The 23,524-nt window shown below is 41.9% G+C and overlaps 1 protein-coding gene and 1 long non-coding RNA gene across 4 annotated transcripts in view; both read left to right on the forward strand.

The window, feature by feature from the left end:
• Positions 1–23,524, forward strand: part of LOC310664289 — a 258,524-nt gene that overhangs the window by 18,250 nt on the left and 216,750 nt on the right. The gene's annotated exons all lie outside the window — the stretch shown is intronic.
• USP3 (ubiquitin specific peptidase 3) overlaps positions 1–23,524 on the forward strand; it is a 45,743-nt gene that overhangs the window by 4,989 nt on the left and 17,230 nt on the right. The window contains exons 1-5 of one of the 3 annotated variants that reach the window (XM_083413087.1): positions 132–737; positions 16,035–16,095; positions 16,503–16,634; positions 21,381–21,464; positions 22,337–22,418. In XM_083413087.1, the coding sequence (XP_083269213.1) occupies positions 479–737; positions 16,035–16,095; positions 16,503–16,634; positions 21,381–21,464; positions 22,337–22,418 (618 nt within the window). In that variant the 5' untranslated portion in view covers positions 132–478. Of the gene's footprint in view, positions 1–131; positions 738–16,034; positions 16,096–16,502; positions 16,635–21,380; positions 21,465–22,336; positions 22,419–23,524 lie in introns of those variants that run through there. The other 2 variants (XM_083413089.1, XM_083413088.1) reach the window with 2 other exon arrangements.

Here is a 23,524-nt window from a genome sequence, read left to right on the forward strand (position 1 = left end):
ACAGCAGGAGCTACGTAGAGCCGTCGCTGGGAAAGCCGAACTAGGCGGTGGGAAGACAAACCCGGAGCCTGGATTCCTGGGAGAAGCGAGTGGTGGGGAAGGAAGGGGCGGGGCCTGAGCGCCGTCAAACTCCCCGAGAGACAAAGCCGAGAGCCGCTCATTTCCGGTTCCCATTCGCGCCACATAAACAACACCAACAAGCCGAGCGGGGAGCTGCTCTACCCGACACCCCCGCTAAACTCTGCCTTTTGGGGCCGAGGGCGCCTTTCGCCTCGCCTTCCCGTAACTACGATTCCGGAAGCTCCGTGAGGCGGCGGCGGGAGCTCTCCAAGTTGGGGGGTTCGAGTGGTCCTCCGGGACGGGGACTTCGCCGTGAGAAGCGGCAGGAGGAAAGGGCCGCCGCCGCCGCCTGTGAGGAAGACCGCGATGGCGGCCGGGCGGCTGGAGGGTTCCCGGGCGCTGAGGTGCCGGCCGGCGCATGCGCAGTAGCGGCGCTACCCCGCGCGCCAGAGAGAGAGAAAAGGCGGAGCGAGCGCGCCTCTCCGGGCCCCGGCCTGCCCCCTCCCCCCCCCGCTCAGTCCCGGCCTGCGCTTCGCCTCGCCCGCCTCACGTCGCGCCCCGGCCCTTCGCCGCCGCCGAAGCCGCCATGGAGTGCCCTCACCTCGGCGCCAGCGTCTGCCTCGCCCCCGACTCGGCCAAGTTCCCTCAGGGATCGCCCTCCTCGTGGTGCTGCAGCGGTGAGTGGGAGCGGGGGGGGGCCTGACAGGCACCTTCATCTTCCTCGCTCCCCTCCCCCCCCAACCCCGCTCTCCTTTGTTCCAGGGACACGTCCAGGCCCTTCCACGGGTCCCGCCCGCCCGGCTTTATTTCAACACCCGTCTCTCTCGAGCTCGCCCCCGGCCCCACCCGGCAACAACCACGACCCCCTCCCTCAGTCCTCTCTTGAGTCCGTCCTCTCCCCCCCCCCCACCTTATTCGGCTTCCCTGTTGCTTGAGGGGCCTTCGCTTTGCCTCCTCTTGCCCCTCGCCCCGCCCTTGCCTGCACCTTACACGCCGGAGCAACAAAGAGGGGGCAGCACCCTGAAGAGGCGCCGCGTCTCCCTTGGTCTGGCTTGGGTTTTCCCCTGTCTTAAACTTGTGGTAACCATTGACAGGCTCTGCCTCGTGGCCGTTGCCTCACTTTCCCGGTTCTGTGTAAGATTTCCTGTTCCTCTTCTTATCCCCTCCTGGTGAGACTCCGCATTCAGATTCTGCACTCCTGATCCCATTAAATCATTTTCTCTGATCTCTCGGTATTCTCCCACTGTCTGTTGTGTGCAAACAACAGTGCATCTTCTTTTCGTTATGCATGTACAGTACTAGGCTGCCTCCTTATATAACTTCCCACCCGAAATCCTGAGCTTCCTTCTCATTTCCTTTGTGGCCTATGGTCCACTGATGCTAGGGCGGGGGGGGGGGGGCAAGGAAAGGATGCCTGCAAAGAGGAGCAGGAAGTCTTCGATTTCAGACCCTTTCTCAGCAGGGATCACATTTTCTACTCTTTTTAGAAAGATGGATCATTTGCAGCACTCCTACCTCCCAAAGCTCAGGATACGTAGTTTTTGCATTCATCTATCCGTGAATGTTTTTGCAGGCCTCATTTTACTCCTTCCCATTTTGTGGGCTCAGGAATGCTTGGCCTCTACAGTTCTGCCTAGCTTGTCTTACTTTCTTAGAGAAGGAAGGCTAGCAGATGTGATCCTGACCATGTGCTGGCAGGCAAGGCATTTTCCTGGAGAGAGGAGGTGGCCAAGGGGTTTGTTGTGTTCAAGTGGGAAAGAATGCAGAAATTTCTTTCTAGCTTCTTTGTTCCAGTGAGAGAGCAGTAGCGAGAAAAACAAAACCTACCAAAGAGGAGGCTGAAGAGGCTGTGTTGCTGTTGCTAACTTTGCTGCCTGGTCTTCGACCGCAGTAAAGATTGGTTGGTTGGTTCCTGAAGAGGCTGTTTGTGCTTAATGTGCTCGAAGGTGCCTCTTGTGTTTTTGAATTTAGGCCATGTCAGTGAACTGGGCCACAGTATGCTGGAAGGTGGATATAGTGCAATAAAACATATGGGGAGGGAAAGTTTCAACAGGAAATGCTGGGTAATTTGATTCCTCTGTGTGTACACATGGCCTCAGTCAATATTTACATAATTGAGATGTGTGTTGTGGTGCAAATGTAAGACTTTCCATGTTTGGCCTTTTGTTCATTTCATGGTGGTAATAAACATTGAGACACTTGCTTTACATTTTCAGTACGCTCATGGAAATAGAGTACTGTATGTTGTGTTTAGTTATTTCACTTTGAGTTCTTTTCACCTTTCCAGTAGGAAGTAAATCAATAGTAGGGTGTTTTACAGTGTTTCAGCTGTGCTCTTGTAACTTCTCTTTTTCTCCAAAATGTCTGAGTTGTACTCGGAAAGCCTCTCTTTTGAATTTGCAAAACTCAGTCGGAGTTTTGCAGTTCAATGGGTTGTGGATTGCATCTTGTCACTAAAGTGAGGAAACCTTGCTAATGTTGTTTTCTGAGGTTTCCTTCTATGGAGGAAAAGCTACATGGCTGCTCTTGTTTGTGTTTGAGAGAGGCTGTTAGCTTGCTTGAATCTCCTGTGCAACTCCATCCTAGAGCTAAGGTGTGGTAGGTACTACTGCTGCCTTTGGCTAAACCAGTTATATTACTCTGTAAAACATGCAGTGTTAAAGCAGAATTAATTATACTATGTGATGTTGCAGGAGAACTAAAGTGTAAATGAAAGCACTGAAAAAGAAAACAACTTTGAGAAATATGTTTACAAACTTAGTCATAAGGGGCATATCTATTAGCTCAGGCAAGCAGATCTGTTAGGCAAGATCACTGGCATGAAGTTCCTCTTCCTCAAGGAAGGTCAGAAAGATAACATTACCATAGGTGAAGGTAGTAAAAAGTATCAGTGTCAGTATCTTGCAGATTATAAAAGTATACAGTGGTACCTTGGTTTAAGAACAGCTTAGTTTATGAACAACTTGGATTAAGAACGCTGCAAACCCAGAAGTAGGTGTCTTGGTTTGTGAACTTTGACTTGGAATAACAACATGTTTTGCTTCCTATTGAGTGTGTTCCATTTGTAAATTGAATCCACCGTTGCTATGGGAAAGCACGCCTTGGTTTAAGAACAGACTTCTGGAAGGGATTAAGTTCGTAAACCAAGGTACCACTGTACTGTGAGCTGTCTTTAGGGCCTGACAAGCTAGTTGTCTGCATGGAAGTGTTACTTGCCCCTTGCAAATGGCTTCCTGTAAGTCTGACGTTTGTATAAATATCCTGATAATGATTTGGGGGAATTTGCTGCAAAATTGAATTAGTTTGGAAGATGTTACAATTGCACCCTAAAGAGTACAGTTGAAGTTGCTGTTTTGCTGAGACAGGGCCAGATACATCTTTGTCTATTGTATATGTAAATTAACATAAGTGCACTTACACAAATGCAGGAATGTTTTACAGGATGCCAGAGTTTTTCCATACGCTTTGTTTGATAAAGCTCCCCTCTCATTACCACCTTCCCCTCCCTGCAGTCTCAGCCCGCCCATGGTTCTTCCAGTCCATAAAACATCAATCATGCTTGTAACGCTCTAGAAAGGCCAGGAGCTTATGATGTACTGTGTTGCAATGTGAATTTCCAATAGACTCCTCTGTGTGTGTGTGTGTGTGTGCGCGCGCGCGCGCGCATATGTATGTGTGGCTGTTACACTCCTTTGGGAATACCCTGTTGAACAGAGTTCAGCAGAGGAGGACAGGAGTTATTTTTATTTGTATAATATACTACAGACATATAAAGGGAACAAGTGTGGGAACTTTCCCCCTGTCTTTTTGTGTTTTGTATTAGAATTATACAAGATGACAAATAATATATTCTGGGCTGGTTTGTAAACATTTCTAGTGAAAACAATTTTTCTGCCTATATTGGATGTCATTAATTGGGCATTCTCTTTCTCTGCTACTGCTGTTCTTATAGTGAGACAGTAATTTTAACCTCTGCTGTTCTTAATTCTTATTTTTTGCTGTTTCTTTATGGTTGTATTTTACTGCTTTTTAAACCATTCATTATAATTGCTCTAGTGCTGTTTTTAGATTGTAATGAATTTGTGATTTTATCTTGTTTTAATTCTGCTTCATATGACATATAGAGAACTATAATTGAATTGGGAATCTAAATATAGTCAATAAAGTTAATGAGCACAGTTGTGACTTCATTCCTTGGGACTGTTCGGTGATGCTGTACTTATTCCTCATTTTTGTGGTGTTTAGAATAAAGCTTTTGTTTAACTGGAGGCCTCCGAATTATGTCCACTGATGAGACTCGCCATGGGATCCACCTTCTGGCCAGTGTTAGAAACTGAGGTATGAAAGCTAGAAGCTAAATGGCACCTTAAACCTAGATTATACGTGCAACAATGAATGTCTAGGTGCGCTTTTTAATAACAAGAATACAAAGCTGAAAATGAATGAACTGCAGCTAAAATATTGTGTTCATTTTTCACAAGGTGCAGTCCTCATCTGAAGACTGCAAAACCCCAAAAACAAACCCATGCTTCCCCTGCTGGCCCCCCTGATATTCTTAAGAGGGTCTCTTCTCCAGTCTTCAGAGAGCTGCTGGAAGTGGGGAGGCAGAAAAAGGTCCTCCCTTCTCTCCACTCTGCAGACAAGCCATGGATTCTCCCTACACCCTCTTTCCCTCATATAAATATATCTTTTTGGCACTACAGTGGTACCTCGGGTTACATACGCTTCAGGTTACAGACTCCGCTAACCCAGAAATGGTACCTCGGGTTAAGAACTTTGCTTCAGGATGAGAACAGAAATCGTGCTCCGGCAGCAGGAGGCCCCATTAGCTAAAGTGGTGCTTCAGGTTAAGAACAGTTTCAGGTTAAGAACGGACCTCCGGAATGAATTAAGTACTTAACCCGAGGTACCACTGTACAGTTAACACATATTAAAGGCCTATACAGCTGATGGTAGAGACACCCACCTTGAGTGTCCTACAATGATCCCACTCCAAAATTTGTATTGATTTTAAGCATCACTGTGAGAGTCTGAAGTAGATAACACTTTAACATGTGCTACTTAAACCACCATAACTAACTGGCTAGTATATTTAAAATTAAAAGCACGTCATACATTAAAAGTGCATTAAACAAGGCAGCTAAAACCTAAACAAAACATATTGAGTTCAAAAGAAAATTTTTCAGGTCCCCGATCCATGCATATTGTACTTGAGAGGAAGCCCCATTGAACTCAATTGGGATTTACTTCTGAGTAACAGGTAGATCCAGATCAGGGTTGAAAACCCTTTCCCCCCATAATGGTGCCCAAATTGCTTCTTTTATTTCTTATACATTGCATTTTATTGTATTACCGTTTGAATTCCTTAACATTGTAAAGTACAGTGCATTAGAGTTGCTAAACAGAGAAAAATATTTAAATGGTCCACCAAGATGCTCAGCAGTTTTCAAGTGCACTGTGGATGGGAAGTTAGAAAACCACCACTCCTGTCTAGATCATTCTCCCTAGTTCTCCTTCCATCTCCCACATGTGTGAAATTCCACCCAAGGTTTAATTTCTCCTGTGCAATTAATTCTGTAGACAAGCCCATTCCTCCAGCAGTTTCAGTGATGGGTGGGGGGAGAGTTTCGTAGCTCTCTTGAGGAAAGAGCCAGACAAGGCAGTAAGACTTTGCTCCCTGCCCGTTTTCAGTGGTTGAGACAAGATGGGAATGAGATGGATGGAGGGAGGAAAAAGGCAGCTGTACTCCTAGCCTAAGGGCAGCCAATCCAAGGCTTCTGAGAGGGAAACACTGCCTTTCTGTAAGGCCAGCTGAGAGGTGGAGCCTATCAACTTACCTGTAGCTGCAGCAATCTCTTGGAAGTTTAGCGGGAAGGAATTTCTCCTCCCAAACCCTCAGCAGTGGCAGTTTTAATATGAAATATTAGGTGCTTCCAGAGTTCAGAAACTGCTCGCATTTATGAAATTCCCTGTTGTAAAATGTGTCTAGAACAATGGGAGTTTCGAACACTGCTCCCAGTGAGAGGTAAGTTGGATGATTGTGCTATTGGCCCACCTCATGGTTTAAGTGAAAATTTGCACCTGAGTCCTCCCGCCCCGCGCACCCAAATTCTAGTCTGAAACTCTCCACTAAGCACTCACTTTTGCCACTTAGGACTTGCTTGTGTTCCCTATTGGAGAGACTTGCAGTTATAGCAGGTAGCCAATGAGAGAAGCTTTGTAATGCTGCTCGATTTGACTAGGATTGCTGCCAGTGTTCAAAACGCCCATTGTTCTAGGTGGATTTTGCTACAGGGAATTTCATCAGTGTGAGCTGTTTCTGAGCTCTGGGCACAGTACTGCACCTTAAATTTCAGATTAAAACTGCAGAGTGGAAGGAAAGGAGGACCCTTTTCTGCCTCCCTACTTCCAGCTATTCTCTGAAGACTGGAGAAGAGACCCTCTTAAGAATATTAGAGGGGTGGGTGGGCAGGGGAAGGAATAGATCATTTGAAAAATGAACATAATATTTTAGTTGCAGTTTATTCATTTTCAACTTTGTATTCTTGTTATTTAAAAAGTGTGCCTAGACATTCCGTTGTTGCGCCCATAACCTAGGTTTAAGGTGCTATTTAGCTCCTAGCTTTCATATCTCAGTTTCTAACACTGACTGCTGCAGGGCTCAGCAGCAAGCATCCTTCATGAGTAGCCATTTTAACATATGGTAACCATAACAAAATAAAATGATAGTGGCATTTTTGAAATATAGGCATTTCATTGAGAGTATTTGCTGGATCAGTTTACAGGCAGGTCTAATCTCTTGACTAATAACAATGTCTTCAATTATTGTACTGAATATTTATTATGCTTTTTCAATTACGTTTTTAAAATGGGAATATTTATTGTGTTACCAGCTTGACCCACATGGCTTAAGGTTTTTGGCATAACTGGACGTTGCCTGGGAGACTTACTCTCATCTAGACTAGAGTAAGAGTGATTCATTCTGGGGCAGCTGCTGAAGAGGGGTTCTTTGTATGCCTTGTTTGTATCGACTCAGTGTATAGATCATAGGGCTGGAAATATATGTTAGATGCCAGGTTGCCATAGCGATTGAAATTTGGTTCTATTGCAGTGCTTAGAAAACTATTCTGTCAGCTTGTGAAAATCTTTGCACATGTACCCAGTCTTGGTTATAAATGATACCAGAGGATTATATGTACACTTGTCAGTGCAAGTGGTCATAATTCCTTTGTCACAGCAACTGTCATTTGAAATAAATCATTCTTATTTTTATCTGTTTAACAAAATTTATATACTGCTTGATTATAAATAGAACCTCTAAGCCATTTACATAAACTAAAACAATGAAAGGCAAACTTAAAACATAATTAAAACCAACTGTTAAACTAAAAGCAGATTTAAAACACATGTCAATTTCTACATGTCAGAATATTTTAATACCTTATTTCATCTTGGCTACACAGAGAAGTAGCTCAGTGATACTGTGGAAAGCTCTGATACAGTTTAGGCACAGTTTATCATGTTTCAGCCAAACCATGGTTTGGTATCCCTACTTAGGTGCTCCTCTCACACGCTCAGATTTCCTCTTATTTGAGAAGCTTTCTATTTGCTGTGATAGCTGAATTGGGAAAACTAGGGCTTCTATAAATGGCAGCTTGCCTCCAAACAAGAACTAGAAAGTAGTTTGAAGTTGAATTTGAGGTTAATCTTTCATGCAGTCTGGTCATTAGCATAAAATTGCGGTTGAAGCTTTCCTGTAGCGAGTGTGCTGTATGAAAAGGCAGAACAAGCAACAGCTAAATGTCAGACCTATACCTTTGCTTCCCTCGTAGCTGGCCCAATTTTATTAGCAATTTTTTTTTATTATGATGCTTGGCATGCATTCTTTATTGTTTATTTTAAATGTTGCATGTGATTTTTATTGTATTGAGTTGTAAGTAATTCTTTTCAAAAATGAGACCCTTAAAGTAATTCAGTGATACTGGAAAATGATCATCCAGCCATAGGTGTGTGCAGGTAAGGATTGCTGCATCAGTGAAATGCTGCTTTATCCTCTTTGTGTTTTGATTTGGCATTCATGCTGCTTTTTAAAACAATTTATTTATTAAATTTTCAAATATACATTTTCCACCTTTAAATATACAACAATACATCCAATGACTTCCCGTTTTTTCTTTGTTTTTCCTTGTACTTCCAAAAGTAACTGCATATTCTATTTCTTCCATCTAGTTTCCCCCTTTCCATTATATCTTAATCTACATTATACTGTTGAATTTACAATAATCCTGCTAGTGTTTTCACTTGCTTACAATTGTTTTCCAAATATTCCACAAATAATTTCCATTCCCCTTTATACACACATTCTTATTCTGGTTTGTTTGTTTTTTGGAATATTCTTGTAAACCATTTTTTTTCATTTCATTATAAATCCTTTCCAAAGCATCATTAACTATTCGAATGACCACCCATATATGATAAAACGTTCCTTCTGCTTCTTGACATTTCCAACAGATACCTGTTTCACTTTTAAACATCTTTGCCAATTTACTTGGAGTTAGGTACCATCTATAAATCATTTTCATATAATTTTCCTTCAATGTGCAACATGCAGTAAATGTTAAATCCGTCTTCCATGTGGCAATCATGCTTCAAGGTAGATTAGGGAGGGGTTTGTGGCCACAGTCCAAGTGTGTACTTTCCTCCTCCTCCTCGCTCATAAGTGCAAAAACAACTTTCTGTGTTCTCGCTCAGCCAGTGCTGATATCATCTTGATTACTGAATGGAAACCAGGCCTCATCTGGGTATTTGCATAACTTAAGGGGTATGACATTGGTTTCATGCTAGGGTGGAGTAGAAGAAAAACAACTTTTAACGAAGCACTTAAAACAGAATAACAAAGAATACATTAATAAGGTATCTTTATTTTTCTGTATCTCATTGGTTCTGTTATATACATTTTCATGATTACTTCAGAATTTCTGGTTACCTGGAAATGCAGGCATGTTTGGTTCCCTGTGTCAACAGATCTTGTTAGTCTCTACGGCTTCAGAAGATAGTCTTGTTTGCTCTTAGTAGACAGGCTGGGTTTGATGAAAAGGGAACTATATCATATACATGAATTAGTAATGTTTATATGTAATAGACTTGAATCTTGGCTGCCATCCGCCTATCTGCGTAGTTGTTTCTCGGGTATTGGCTTAGCTGCTGTGGCTCGCTGCTTAGGGTGACTGTGTCAGCAGTAGAATGTGGAATTTTTCCTGAAGGGATAAGTAACCTTGAAGGCACAGAGTAAAGGGAAAAAGCAACCACTAAGAGAGAAGTTCCAGAGGAAGCAAGTATCTTGCTCATGGGTAAGGAGTTGGATTGGACGAAGGGACTTGTGAAGTTGGAAGCCAAGAGTGCAGTGAGGTCAGTGGTCAGAGTTGGAGGACAAGCAAAATTCAATCATTTAAACTAGCCAGTTGTTGCTTTAGTGCAGGTCTTTTAGTTGTCTAAGAAAATGACTAATAAGTTCTTGGAGAGTGGTGAGTTGCCTTTAGAAGTGTATTGTTTAAAGCTACCTTGGGCATTATCTTCAGTCTCTTGACTCAGCTGTTCTCTAAAGCCCATTTCCTGTTTGTCTGCTGTTTCATCCTAACTTGACTTTTCTCTTTTCTTGTCTGTGAGTATGGAAGCTACAGATAACTTCTTACTCACCTTCAACCCTCTTTGTACCAGCCTGGGTTTGAATATGATATCAGAGAGGTGGTACCCAGTACATATGGGACGCGGGTGGCGCTGTGGTCTAAACCACAGAGCCTAGGGTTTGCTGATCAGAAGGTCGGCGGTTCGATTCCCATTGACAGGGTGAGCTCCCGTTGCTCGGTCCCTGCTCCTGCCAACCTAGCAGTTCAAAAGCACATTAAAGTGCAAGTAGATAAATAGGTACCTCTCCGTCAAGAAGGTAAACGACGTTTCTGTGCACTGCTCTGGTTCACCAGAAGTGGCTTAGTCATGCTGGCCACATGACCCGAAAGCTGTCTGTGGACAAATACAGCTCCCTCGGCCAGTAAAGCGACGTGAGCGCCGCAATCCCAGAGTCGACCACGACTGGACCTAACGGTCAAGGGTTCCTTTACCTTTACCTTTACCCAGTACATAGCAGACAAAAATTGAGAAGTTCTTGGTTCGAAAGTCATTGCAGCTGACTAAAAAATGATAGGTGATCTTTGGCAAGCCACTGTGTCATTGCTTCAGCCCCATCCCCCTGCAACATGCACATAATAGTGTCTACTCCACAGGGTTACTGGAATAGTTACTGGAATAACATGTAAAGTGGTTTGAACATTTTGCTTTTATGAATTGGTTTATATGCCCCCAAAGTAGCTTGCAACAAAACCAGCTGAGACACAATCAAACAAATGCATTCAAGAAGCAGAATAAAATGGTGAAAAACTTAAGAGCAAATGAAAAGCTAAGCAGAATAAAAAGATCTCAACGGCTCACCTAAAGCTTAGAAAGGAGGGAGCCAACTGAGGGGCAGACTAAATGTTGTTTATAGGGTGAAATATTTTGCTCTTTAAAAATAGAGCAGTTAATTCTTTGCAGGGAATGGCTGTGCCCATTGTGTAAATAAGGAACAAGCATTGCAAACTCACTTCAAGTTACAAAGTTGTAAACAACACTATTCTCCCTCTTCTGTTATGCAATGGCAAATATAGTTTCCACATTCCCAAATTAACAGGATGTTGAAGAAAAGAGACATATGACTCATTTCAGATGGCCTTATGGCATTTCAGATTCTTTTTGGCCAAATCCTTCCTATATGAATGTCTTTCATGATACTTGAGGCCATTCTAAAAATACAGCTGGGTAAAACTGTAGGTAATTGCTGTTGCAGACACTTTAGCTAAAACCTGCAGAACAGTTCTGTTTATTTCTCTTTAATGTGAGCTGTATAAAGACTCCCCTTTTCACACAAAGAAGGGCTTTGATTTTGTAAAATTGGTTTGATATTTTCAACATCTAGATAGATACTAAGTTCAGTTTACAGGCATAAGTATATTACTTTGCCCCTGAAGGCTTCTCTGTACCTAGAAGCTGGAGTACTAAGCAGCCAAGCAACTCTGAACAATGGTTTACCTGAATTTTCAGAATTCAGACATCATGCTTGGGTTTTAAGCTCTAATTAGTGCAAACTATGGTTTGGTTGTATGTCTGAGTTGCACCAGCATCTCACCACAGTTATGAAGGCTTATTTTTCGGAACTATAGCTGTATGCCATCAAATACACTAATTGGGCTGTCAGTGTTTGGAGAGAGTGGCTGCATTTTGTAGCTTGCATGGAACTGAACCTAAGATTTCATGGGCATATTTCTTAAAATCTCTCTATTCTAGCATAGAATATAATTGTGATGATAGTGTGGCCCCAAAATGCAATGTTTTAGACATTATGCTGTTATGCCTGGGCTTTGAGGAGTGCTTTGACTCCTTAGGATGTTGGAGGCTGGAGATACAAGAATAAAGAGAATCTAATTCAGCACCATCCTCTTGGCGGGAGGACTCGCTTATCTTGTTAATTGCACAGTGAAAGCCTTCCATGGATCATGCAGCCTCTGCTTGTGACCAGCACCTGTTTGCTCCCAGGAGAAAAACTTGTGAAAGAGTTACTGGATTGCAAGTGAGCTGGGATTGGGCAAAAATCTTTGACAGAGCTTCTTGTGGCTCTTGTGATTGGAGGGGGCAGAGAGAGAGAGGGAGAGTGCAAATGCAGATAGCTTGCTCTGTGGGGCAGGTTCACCTGCTCATCATTGGGGGGGGGGGGGAGGGAATGTAAGGGATCCCATCCCCTTGCTCTCCACTTTTCAACTGAAAAGAACTTCTAATTGCTTTCAATGACTATCAAGTTTAGAGGATTCCCCAAGGCTTGTAGGTAAGTCTTTCAGTGTCGTATGAGTTTGGGATTCATGTCTCATCTTGGAAGTCAGACAAGGGAAATAGCTAAGCAATTTGACACTATGATTAGCACAACAGCTCACCTTCTGATGATTTAGTTTAGTGCAAAAGGCAGATTTTATTTTCTTGTTTTCTGTGGGAAGCTATGTGGCTACATTTGGGGGTGGGAGATGTATGGCAGAATCCTAATAAATTAGAAAGTTGGTTATTCCTATTGGGTAATCAGCAAGAATAAAAACCTCACTCCAAATAAGTATTGTATTTAGCTAATTAATCTCTTTAAGCCAGGGACGAATCTTGGGCACAGAAGGATGAAATTATAATAATAATAAACTACTATTACTATTACCAACATTACAAAATTCCAGTAGTTTTCTATTCAGTCTTCACCAATCCTTTATCAAGCCCTGACCAAGCCTTCACTTATGTCTTGAAGGTGCAAGATCCCTCAGTTAGCAGAACCATATGCTGCAAAGTTTTGCTGAGATGTACCATTTCAAATTACAAGTAAGAATAGCATGTTTGAACACTCTTTCCTATAAAAAGCATTTTGCATATATAAAACATGCAGGCTCGGGACACAGTTGCTTTTTTTAATTCTGTTGTAATGGAGCAATTGAGACAAGTTTTTCCTATTGTCTGGGGATAGGCAATAGCTCAGTGGTAGAGCATCTGCTTTGCATGCAGAAGGTTCTTGGTTCAATCCTTGGCACCTCCAGATAGGACTGGCAGAAATCCTTATCTGGAATCCTGGAGAGCTACTGCCAGATGATGCTTTTGCAGTGTCAGGGAAAATCAGTGGGCTTGTTTGGGTGAAGACTGTAGCACCTTTCATGAAATAGACCTACTGCAGTGTTCACCGAGAAGCTTTGGCCGCAAAGAAGATGCCAGACTCACTAAAGAAGGTACTTGATGAAATTGTCCAGATTAGTAATTTTATCAAATCTCAAGCTTTGAATTCTAGGATCTTCTCAAAATTGCGGGAAGAAATGGGAAGCCAACTTAAGCAGTTACTTTTACATACTTTTACAGTGCATTGGCTGTCGGGGGGTGAGATATTGAAGCAAAGAGTTATGTGATGAAGTACAACTTTCTTTGACAAATTCAAATTTCCATGTGATCAGTTGAGCAACTTTGCATGGTTTTGTATGCTAGCTTAATTAGCAGACATTTTCACATACTTGGAACAATCTCAACAGAAACCTTCAAAGTCGTGATGTGAATATTTTTTATGTTGAAGATAAAATTGAGGGAGTGATTTTAAAAATTATAGTTATGGGCAAGCTGAGTAGAAGGTGGTAGCCTCACTAACATCCCAACACTAGAGACATTTCTGGAGGCCACTGACGAAGAATTGGTACCGAAAGTAAAACATTACATCACTGAGCACCTGCGTGATTTAGTGACTAGCTTCAGCAATTACGTGCACCAAATCTGGATTACTGCACGGAATCCTGAAAATTTGTGGATAAAGAATCCTTTTGAAGGGTGATGTACAACTAACAATTCTTATCTGTGGAAGAGCAAGATGCACTTGTTGACATGACTTGTGATGGTTCATTGAAATCATTTTTCAAAGAATGTAGACTTGACCAATTTTGGGTGAAGGTTTTTGCTGATTATAAGGTGTTAGGTGGAAAAGCTTGCTTTCAGGCATCTAGTTCCCTTTTGTTCCACATATCTTCGTGAACAAACATTTTCATTGTTTTGTTTTATGAAGAACAAGCATAGAAATCGGCTTGATGTTGAACCAGATATGAGAATAAAATTGGAAATACAGAACTGGATGTTGAAGGAATTGTTTGGGACAAAAAGAGGCATGATTTCTCCCATCACATTTAGGTTTAGTGTTTTTAACATTTTGTTGGGAGGCATCTCTCTCTCAACAACAGCAAGAAGAAGAAGAAGAAGAAGAATGGTTTAGAAGCTGCTAGAAATGTCAGAATTTGTTCGCATGTACTAAACATTAATAAAATCAAATTTGTCTCTCCCCAACTAAATATTTGCCATTTTTGTGTGGAAATATCACAAATTTATGGTCTTTTTAGCATACTTAAAATCTTTGCTTATTAGGAGCTACCCACATATTCTTTAAAAAATTGCTTTGCACAGGCAGCTACCATAGAGTTATCAAAAGTTTCAAAAGTAAGGGGTCTCTGGCTTAGCTTTTGAAAAATAGAGGATCCTCAATTGGAAACCACTGTTTTATCTGTGAAGGAAGTCACTGACCTTTTCCTCAGACTCAAAATTAGTAATTGTAATTTGTGATTTCAGAATCGCAAGTGATGGCCACTGTATTGCTGTCCTCATGGATTGGCTTTGGAGTTAATTGGAGATTGTGACTAGTGCAAAATGAGCTGTTTCTTCCTTTCTAATGTACATCAGGAAAGTGAGTGACTCAGATCTTCAAATCAATCAAAGCAGGAGTGGAAAATCCTTGCTGACTACCCCCTAATCCCTATCCCAATCACTGCAGAACAGACTGCCCTCTTTAGAAATGTATGGCATCCGATCTTTACCATATGGCTTGCTTGCTTTGGTTTCTGTTTTCTTTCCAATATATTGGAAGTTGGTTCTAATCACACTTATAAGTGGAGTGCATCATGCCACCTGCACCTCAGTGCTTCACATAACAGGATTTTATAATAAACAAGTGAAAGCATTCCATTTTTAGTTTGGTTCTGGTTCAGTTGCTGATTGTAGATGTTGCAGTTTGGTTCTGGTTCAGACCAGTAAAGATTTATTACCCAGTTTAACTAGTGTTCGAAATTTGCCAGGCGCAATTTGTGACTGGCATGGGTCCAATTGTGACAACATGGGTGCTCACTTCGGCAGCACATATACTAAAATTGGAACGATACAGAGAAGATTAGCATGGCCCCTGCACAATTGTGACAACATGGAGATCTCTGGATGCCAGGTTGGTGACTGACATCTCCATCTGGCTGACCCCTCCAGCTTTCTTATGTAGGTAAGCAGAATAGCATATTTATTGCATTTATATCCCACCTTTATCTCCAAGGAGCACATGATTCATCCACTCCTCAGTTACCCTGTAAGGCAGGTTAAGAGGCTGTGACTGACCCAAGGTCACCCAGTGAGCTTCATGACTCTGGGTATTTGAACCCTGGTCTCCCAGGTCCTGGTCCAGCAGTTTAACCACTACACCACACTGGCTTCCTAGAGTACAGTCGTACCTTGGTTGTCGCACGCCTTGGTACTCGGCCGTTTTGGCTTCCGAACTGAATGTTCCTGTTTGCGAACGTTCTTTGGAACGGAACCCGAATGTCCGATGGGGCTTCAAGCCACTCTTTCCGAATGTTTTGGAAGTTGAATGGACTTCCAGAACAGATTCCGTCTGACTTCCGAGGTATGACTGTACTTATGGGGTAAATAAATATGGGGAAAGCAAAATGCCACTAAGAGAAAAGGATCTGAAATATTTTCCTTGAAGCTTGATTTTTTTAAAATTCTGGATTGTTTTATTTGATGTTTTAATGTGTACACTGCTTTTGAGATTTTTTATTTAAAATATAAAGCTGTATACAGATGATGATGATGATATAAATTTCACTGCAAAAAAAATGGCACCTAGACATTCTGTTGTGGCAACTATAACCGTTTAAGGTGCCATTTGGTGATTAGCTTTATATACCTGAGTTTCTAACACATATAAAGTACCGTAGATCAGTTCAGGATCATGTCAGAAAACAAGTGTTCATATTATGATGCAGGTAAGTAAAATGTAGAACATATGATTGTGAGAAATATACTGATGGAAAATATATGTTTACATTTTAAAATAACCCACCCATTCTCCAACTCTCATATACTGTCCACCTTTATTCTGTCAACTTCCTTCTCTATAGTTTACAGGAGTTACCTACTACCAATCAGTTGATGTTGTATAAACATCATTGTGAGAAATGTTGTATTTCATATTTCTGAAAAAGAGATATTTGTAACTCAAAAAACTGGCTTACATGACCGCACCACACAGTCTGTTTAACTCAACTTCTCTATTTTTTCATGCTTAACAGTGTGCCGATCTAATAAAAGTCCTTGGATCTGCCTGACTTGTTCAAGTGTCCACTGTGGAAGGTAGGTATATCTACATTTGACCCATCCTGAAAGCGTATTTAGGTAAAACATGTTTTAGAATGAGAAGACTTAGAGTGTTTCTCTTCAATTAAAATGACAGGTAATCTGGGCAGTATTTTTTTCAAAAGTCTCTTATCTGAGAGTTTCTGATGTTTTTTATTGGACTGAAACCATAAAAAGGCTGTTAAAAATGTACAAAGGTGAATGTATGCTTATTCTGTTGGAAGACTTCCAAAACCTACTGGGTATCTGCACTTAAAATCTGCCAAGTAATTTAACAATCAACAGCCCAACCTAGTTGATACTGCTGCAATTGTTCATACAGTATGCTTGTTTGAGATGCGCTAGGCATTATCTTGGAAAAGGAGGCTCTTGAGAACTTGCTATCTTTCCCCTCTTCCTTTCAGATATGTGAATGGGCATGCAAAGAAACACTATGAAGAGGCCCAAGTTTCATTAGCTAATCACAAGAAAACAGAAAAGCAAGAGAAGATTCAACACACAGTGTGCATGGATTGCAGTAGTTACAGTACATACTGGTAAGGTTTTTTAAGGCATATCATCAGTTAGTAGTTGTAGTTTATATTTTATGCTTTATGCCTGTTGAGAGTGCTTCACATTATCTTGGCAATACCTTCAACAGTCCTACGAGATAGGCCAGAATTATCCCAATATAGCAGCTGGTAGGTGTACACTGAGATGGTGGTTTATCTCAGGCCCTGTGGTGGTAAGAACTGAACTTGGGACTTCCTAGCTTACAACTGAATTTCTTAACCACTACGCTATACAAGTTGAACAGTTTCCTTGTTTTTTATTTCTATGTTCATCCCATCTTATCTTGAGGGTTTGGGGTAAATAATGAAAGCAGCAACCTTCACCTGTATGGAATAACCTTTTGCCCGGTTCATTTCAATTTTCTCACCCTTTTGCAGAAGAGATATATAAAGCCAAAGGCCAACTGAAAGAAGGAATTTTTTTGCAAACCACTGTAGAGTTAATTTAAGAAATAATTCAAGGGGAAACACTATCTCAGTTCAAACCGGTGTTTGAATCAAGGTTTGCAATTTTGTCTTGAAGGACAAAACCCAGAAATCTGAGGTGAGGGAGCATCCTCATTGGAGGCGTCTTCTAGACTTGTAAATCAGCATTATGAATGGGTGAGGAGAGCCAGTGTCATGTTCCAATCTCAAGCAGGTCTTTGTCAAGTTTGGTTTGAGGTCTATCTCTTACATGAGTGCATGTATGCTTGCATACATAGCTGTCCTGAATCTTCACATGTCCAAATTTTATGGCAGTGTGATTGCTATCCAAACTGCTCCCCCTTTTTTGGTGAAAGCCTAATTTGCATAGGATTGGTGTGGTTCTTGGACTGCTTCCACTCTTTGGGTAATGTGTATATCTTCCTTACATGGTGGGAGGCAGATTGTGTAGTTCTGGGTCATGCTGATAGCAGTCAACCCTTTGTGGGTATGACAGTGTTGCCAACATGCTATATATAGCAGCATTCTTGGGCCTTTTCTGCTCATGTTGTCAGTGAGATGTTATAAGCCTGACTTGTGAGTTAAAAGCAGCTGTCCTCTTCCCATCCCACTCGCCTCCCTTGAGGCTACCTATGCCCCACTTACTAAGCTAAACATACCCAGTTAACTCAGTCTGTCTTCATTCATATGGCTTGCTTTGTAAACTCCAGGGAAGTATTATGCTGGATTAAAATACCACATATCTGTTTAACTATAGCCATTAGAAGCCAACCAAAACAGAAAGGATACCATGCCTTGAAACCATGTTTGGGCTCAGAATTTGAGGAAAATATACAATGAAAGAAGTTCACAGCTGTACAGCAGCCATAGAGAATGTCTCTTGATGACACACCAAAAATGCAACTTTAGTGTTCCAGTTAAACTCACTTATCCAGCTCATTATGCATTCCAACCTAACTTTTGGTCCTAAACAAATTGGTGTGTGGAGCTGTTGAAACTAATCCTTATTGCCGGGGTGGTGGCGGCCAGCAAGATGAGCATTTCAGTAATGTTTCTTTGTTTTTAGAATTCCAGATAGGTCTTTAAAGGGGATTTTGAACCTTGTATTTAGTAGCTGGTTTGTCGTACTTTCATCTGCTCTTGTTTGATTTGCAGTCATTTCTTGACTTTTTCAAAGGCTTCCAACACACAGTGCAATTGTGGTTGTTCCCCTTTCCAGCAGAAACAGTGTGCAGAGGTGTTGAGCCCTTACTATATTTAACCACTCTTTCTGCTGTGAAGCTAAGGCCATGTACTTCGTAGTGTTATGCAGAAACAAAAGCAGAATTGCAGTTAGCAGGTTAGTCATGGCTGCACTGTACCAAAACTCTTATTAATTGCAGGAATATAGATCACGGATGTAGTATTATTTCTAATCCCATTATCTCACTAAAATGGTTAATGCTTAGCTCCAATGTTGAGAAAATATTGTATTGAGATATGTAAAGTTTTGTACTTTAAATATGCAATCCATTAGAATTTGAGCTACAAAACAATAACCTTTTTTAAAAGCAAAAGCAATCAAGTTTCTTGTGGTGGTACCTTCAAGACTAGCAGATTTATTCTGACATAAGCTTCCATAGGCTAGAGTTACACCATCAGATTCTTATCCTGCCTTACAGAAATGTATACTCATGGTAGTGGTGGCCGGGGGTGGATGTGGAATTGGAAGCAAAGATAACTGACTTCCACCTCCACCTCTGTCTACTCTATGTGTAACTGAGGGTAACACTGAATGCAATTGATGCAACGGTTTTAATCCATGAAAGTTTATGCAGTAAACATTTGTTAGTCTTTAAGGTACCATATAGCTGCCTGGCTGTTTTTGCTGTAAGAGATTAACATGGCCGCCACTCTGGCTTTTTTTTATTATTTAAGGAATGGAAAACTGCAGAAGCAGAAGAACATTTTTGTGGTCATATGAGATTGAATTTTGCAGATAACAAATGCTGTCAATTGATGCTTAATTCCACAAAACATGTAATCATGATTCATGCAGGTGACTGGTAGTGAGATCTCATAAGGGGCATTATAGGGTAAGGATTGATATAAGCTAATACTGCAGGGAAGGAACAAGCAGAAAGTGATATCAGATACTGGAATGTTTCCTTGAATTCGTGTTGAGAACCTTTTCCATTTTAAAAATATACCTATTATATTTTTAAAAATCTGTTTCTTCACCCACAAGTGCTGGATGCCTCCCTTTTTATAATGAAAAAGTCTCTTAAATGACTGAAGTACTCTGTTGTAAAGAAATCGGTTGAAATGGCAGCATACTGAGCAGCACATGCCGTTGTGTTTAGTACTACCAACTCTGGGTGTTGCCTGTAGGGCAGGCCTGCTGCATGGTGCTGAGAGTCAGAACTGATTGTTCATGACTGCATCTCTTGCTTAGCAATGTGACAGCTGTAGAGGTTTTTTTTGCACTCTTGAGCTGCTGAAGTGTAGGAGTAGTCCGGGGTGGGAAACATTTTCTGGCCAGGAGGGCCATTTCTTTATCTCCCCTAATCCTGGTGGGCCCAAGTTGACAGGTGAGTGATGCTTCCCTTTGAAGCCCTGATTGTGAGAGTGCAGCTTCCAACATTTTCTTCTTCAAAAAGGCTGCTGCTTGTCCACTGTGAGAACAGAATGCTGGACTGGTGGGGACATTGGCCTATTCCAGAAGGCTTTTCTTATGTTCTTAAGTTATGTAAACCTGCAGCCAAGTGGCTCTATGAAGCAGTTTCCCCTCCTGTAAAGATCTCTCTAGCGATGCGTAAAGGTGGGGAGGGAGACAACTTCAGAAAGTAGTTTGGCAAGCCACTTTAAGACAGTCACTGCTGTCTGAGCAAATAGGAGCAGAAGAGCTGTCTTAAAGCCTTTGGAAAAGCCTCATTGAAGTAGCTCCTGCGGGCTGATAGGCAGGATTAAATCCTGCTGGTTTGGCTGCAGGATCTTGTTCCCTGCTGGAAACAGGATCAAACAGCGAGTGTTCGAAACTTCATTGTTCTAGGTGCGTTTTGCAACAGGGAATTTAATTAGTGTGAGCAGTTTCTGAGCTCTGGGTGCAGTACTGTGCCTAAAATTTCAGATTAAAATTGCAGAGTAGAAGGAAAGGAGGACCTTTTTCTGCCTCCCCACTTCCAGCTACTTTCTGAAGACTGGAGAAGAGACCCTCTTAAGTATATTAGGGGGTGGGTGGGCAGGGGAAGGAATAGACCATTTGAAAAAGGAACATAATATTTTAGTTGCAGTTCGTTCATTTTCAACTTCGTATTCTTGTTATTTAAAAAGTGTGCCTAGACATTCCATTGTTGCGCCCATAACATAGGCTTAAGGTGCTGTTTAGCTCCTAGCTTTCATATCTCAGTTTCTAACACTGCACACAGCCAGTGTAGGATTAAACCCTATCCTCTCACTCATGCACTGACATTATCAGGGGTGTGTGGTTTGAGGAGAATGCCATTGAGGACCAAATTCGATCCACCCTTGGAGCAGTCACTTTTAGTTAAGAGGAAATATATACTTTGAACTTGTATTCATCTTCTTAATACATTGGTACCTCTGGATGTGAACGGGATCCGTTCCATGGTGACCTGGAAGTAACGGAGTGCGTTACTTCCAGGTTTCACCGCTCACGCATGCGCAGACGCTCAAAATGACGTCACGTGCATGCTCGGAAGCGGCGAATCATGACCTGTGCATGCGCAGACACGAGTTGCGTTCGCTTCAGGATGCGAACGGGACTCTGGAACGGATCCCGTTCACAACCTGAGGTATGACTGTAACAAACTCTGGTAGTGAGTGTTGAAAGTATTGGCATGCTTGTGGGAGCTCCCCCCCCCAAACCCCCAAAACCTAAGGGGAAACCCCCACAACAATCCCTAAATAGCCTAGTCATATGGCAAACAGGGATGGGGAATGGAAGAGTGCCTTCTTGATCTCCATGCAGCTTATTGTATCATGGAAGTGGGCATAGCTGGCTGATAGGAACTGTGAATAGGAAAACTGCTTCTGCTATGCGGGTGAGGATACATCTCCCCCCTCCCCTGTAGGACCCACTTGCTTGCTTCCTTTTTCAATGCAGCCTGCTTAGATCATAAGGGCAAGACCTCTGTACCTCTTCATCTGAAAGGAGGTGGTGAATACAGTTTGCATTTTAGTTCTCTTAGCACCTAACTTTTTGCTGTTTAGTTCAAGAAACCCATATTTGCTCAGCATAAGTCTTATGGTGGTATGGCTGTGCTAAAGTCTGTCCATTTGCTGATTAATGTGTTCTTACTGCAGTTATCGCTGTGATGACTTCGTAGTCAATGATACCAAGCTTGGCCTGGTACAGAAAGTCCGAGAGCACCTCCAAAATTTGGAAAAGTAAGCTGTATACTTATATGTGTCTTTCTGAAAGTGGATGTTGCTCGTTTAGCATTGTGATGCCATTCCTTTTTAGTAGTTTGTCCTTTGTATGTGAAAGGACAGCATGGGTGCATGCTGAAAATCTAGAGGCACGCTAATTGACATGGAACAAAATCCACTGGGAAATTCTCCTGTGTAGGCTTCACTGTAATAAATAGGAGCTGTGCAAGAGCACACTGTGGTTTTGTATAGTTGCTGTTTATTTCTGTGAGCCTTGCATAGCAGAACTTCCTGGTGTACTGTATCCATACGTGGGTTGGCCCTCCCCTGTGCTGCATTAGTGGTGCCAAACACCTGTCACCACAATGGGCTTAAACTGCAAAAGCCTGCTGCTGGCCTGGAGTCCATTGATGGGAGTCTGTTGGTTCCAGATGTAGCATACTTTCAGTTGTCTACTTTGGCAAGCTTAAGTTTCATGTTTAGAACAATGCTTGTATGAGCAGAGATGGACTCTTGTGGGGATACTCTATCAAGTAGCCTTTGATCAAGAAAGTGGAGTTCGTTATTTTAGATCAGAAATTTTAGTTCTAATTGGGGCATGCTCAAGGGTGCCTGCCTGCTGTAGCATAACCTAATCAGATTAATTTGGGTATTTTATAATTGCATGCTATTGAAAATAGAATAGATTTGAGTGTGTGCTCTGAAATTATTTTAAGATGACTATTTTGTATTATAACTTCTATAACCAATGATCAGTCTCACTGTTGTATGTAAAGGAATCATTGCAAATGTGACTATGCAGTTGTCAAGACATTGTGACCAAGATTATCTTTGGTGTGTTTTCTTTAGATTTCTTAAGATGTCTTAACCAATTTATTCATTTACTACAGTTCAGCTTTTGCAGCAGACCGACAGAGGAAAAGAAAACTTCTGGAAGACTCTTCCCTAAACAGCAAATTGTTAAAAATAAATGTAGGTACAACATAATTTTGGAGCAGATTTCATTAATCAGTGGAGCTCATTTAGTAAATGTCTTGGGCTGTTAGCATACCTTTCTAATATACTCTTGCCTGCTGGTTCTTGAGTGACACTCCAGTGTTGGTGGTGCACACACAATTGTGTATTGAAATAGGCTCATTACCTTATCTAGTTTTAAATACCAAAGCCTCCAAAGAGGTCACTGTTCTGACTGCCCAAAATATTTTTAATTTGAAGCAAGTCTTATTCTTTAGGGTACCTGATCTTGAGCTACCATTCTGTTCTGGGCATGTGGAGACAAGGATGACAATCTTTTTTCTATCAAAGGTCATTGACTCACCAGGTGGCCAGTCAATTAACAGAGACCCCAGTTGATTTTTTTCCTTGTGAATTAACGACCTGTGGGGGTCTTTTTAAAAGTCTCCCTCCCTCCCTCCCTCCCTCCCAACTCCAAGATTTCTTAATGCTGCAGGCTAGAGTAGAACTGTGGCAGTCTTCATGTCTTTGCTGGTGCTCATACTTGCCCAAACAGGGCAGATGAAATCCTTCATGCACTGCCTCCTTCTTGCTAGTCACGGAGAAAAGAGGGAGCAGCTTTCTTGTCCCAGCTGCTTGCAAAAGCAGTAGAAACACCAAGTGCATGTGATCCTGCTGATAAGGGGAAGGGAATGCAAGAACTATTACAGTATCTTCTCACTGCTGCTGTCGCTGCCGTGGCTTCTTTGCTGGGCCTTGCGCTTGCCTTTGCAATTGGTCACTGTGCCTCTGCCTGCTCAGGGAGGCTAGAGCAGGCTGTGGTGTCTGATAAGGCCTGGAGAGCCCTTTGGACTGGAGGCAAACTGGCTGCAAGTTTCCCAGACATGGCCTGGAGGAAAGCTGGCTTCAGCATCTATTCACTCACTCATTCATTCTAAAATTCTGCCCTGCATAATTTCCTAAAGGAACCCAAGCTAGCTAAGAGATCAAATGACAAGACAAATAACAAATAAAATAATTCCATGCTTTTAGCATAAAGCTCCCCCATGTGACCTTGAACAGCATATCCTGCTCTCAACCTAGCCTACGTTACATGCAGAATCAAAAATATTAATAAAGAATAA

The sequence above is a fragment of the Podarcis tiliguerta genome (assembly GCF_965153285.1).
Source record: "Podarcis tiliguerta genome assembly, chromosome: 14".
Classification (NCBI taxonomy): Eukaryota; Metazoa; Chordata; class Lepidosauria; order Squamata; family Lacertidae; genus Podarcis; species Podarcis tiliguerta.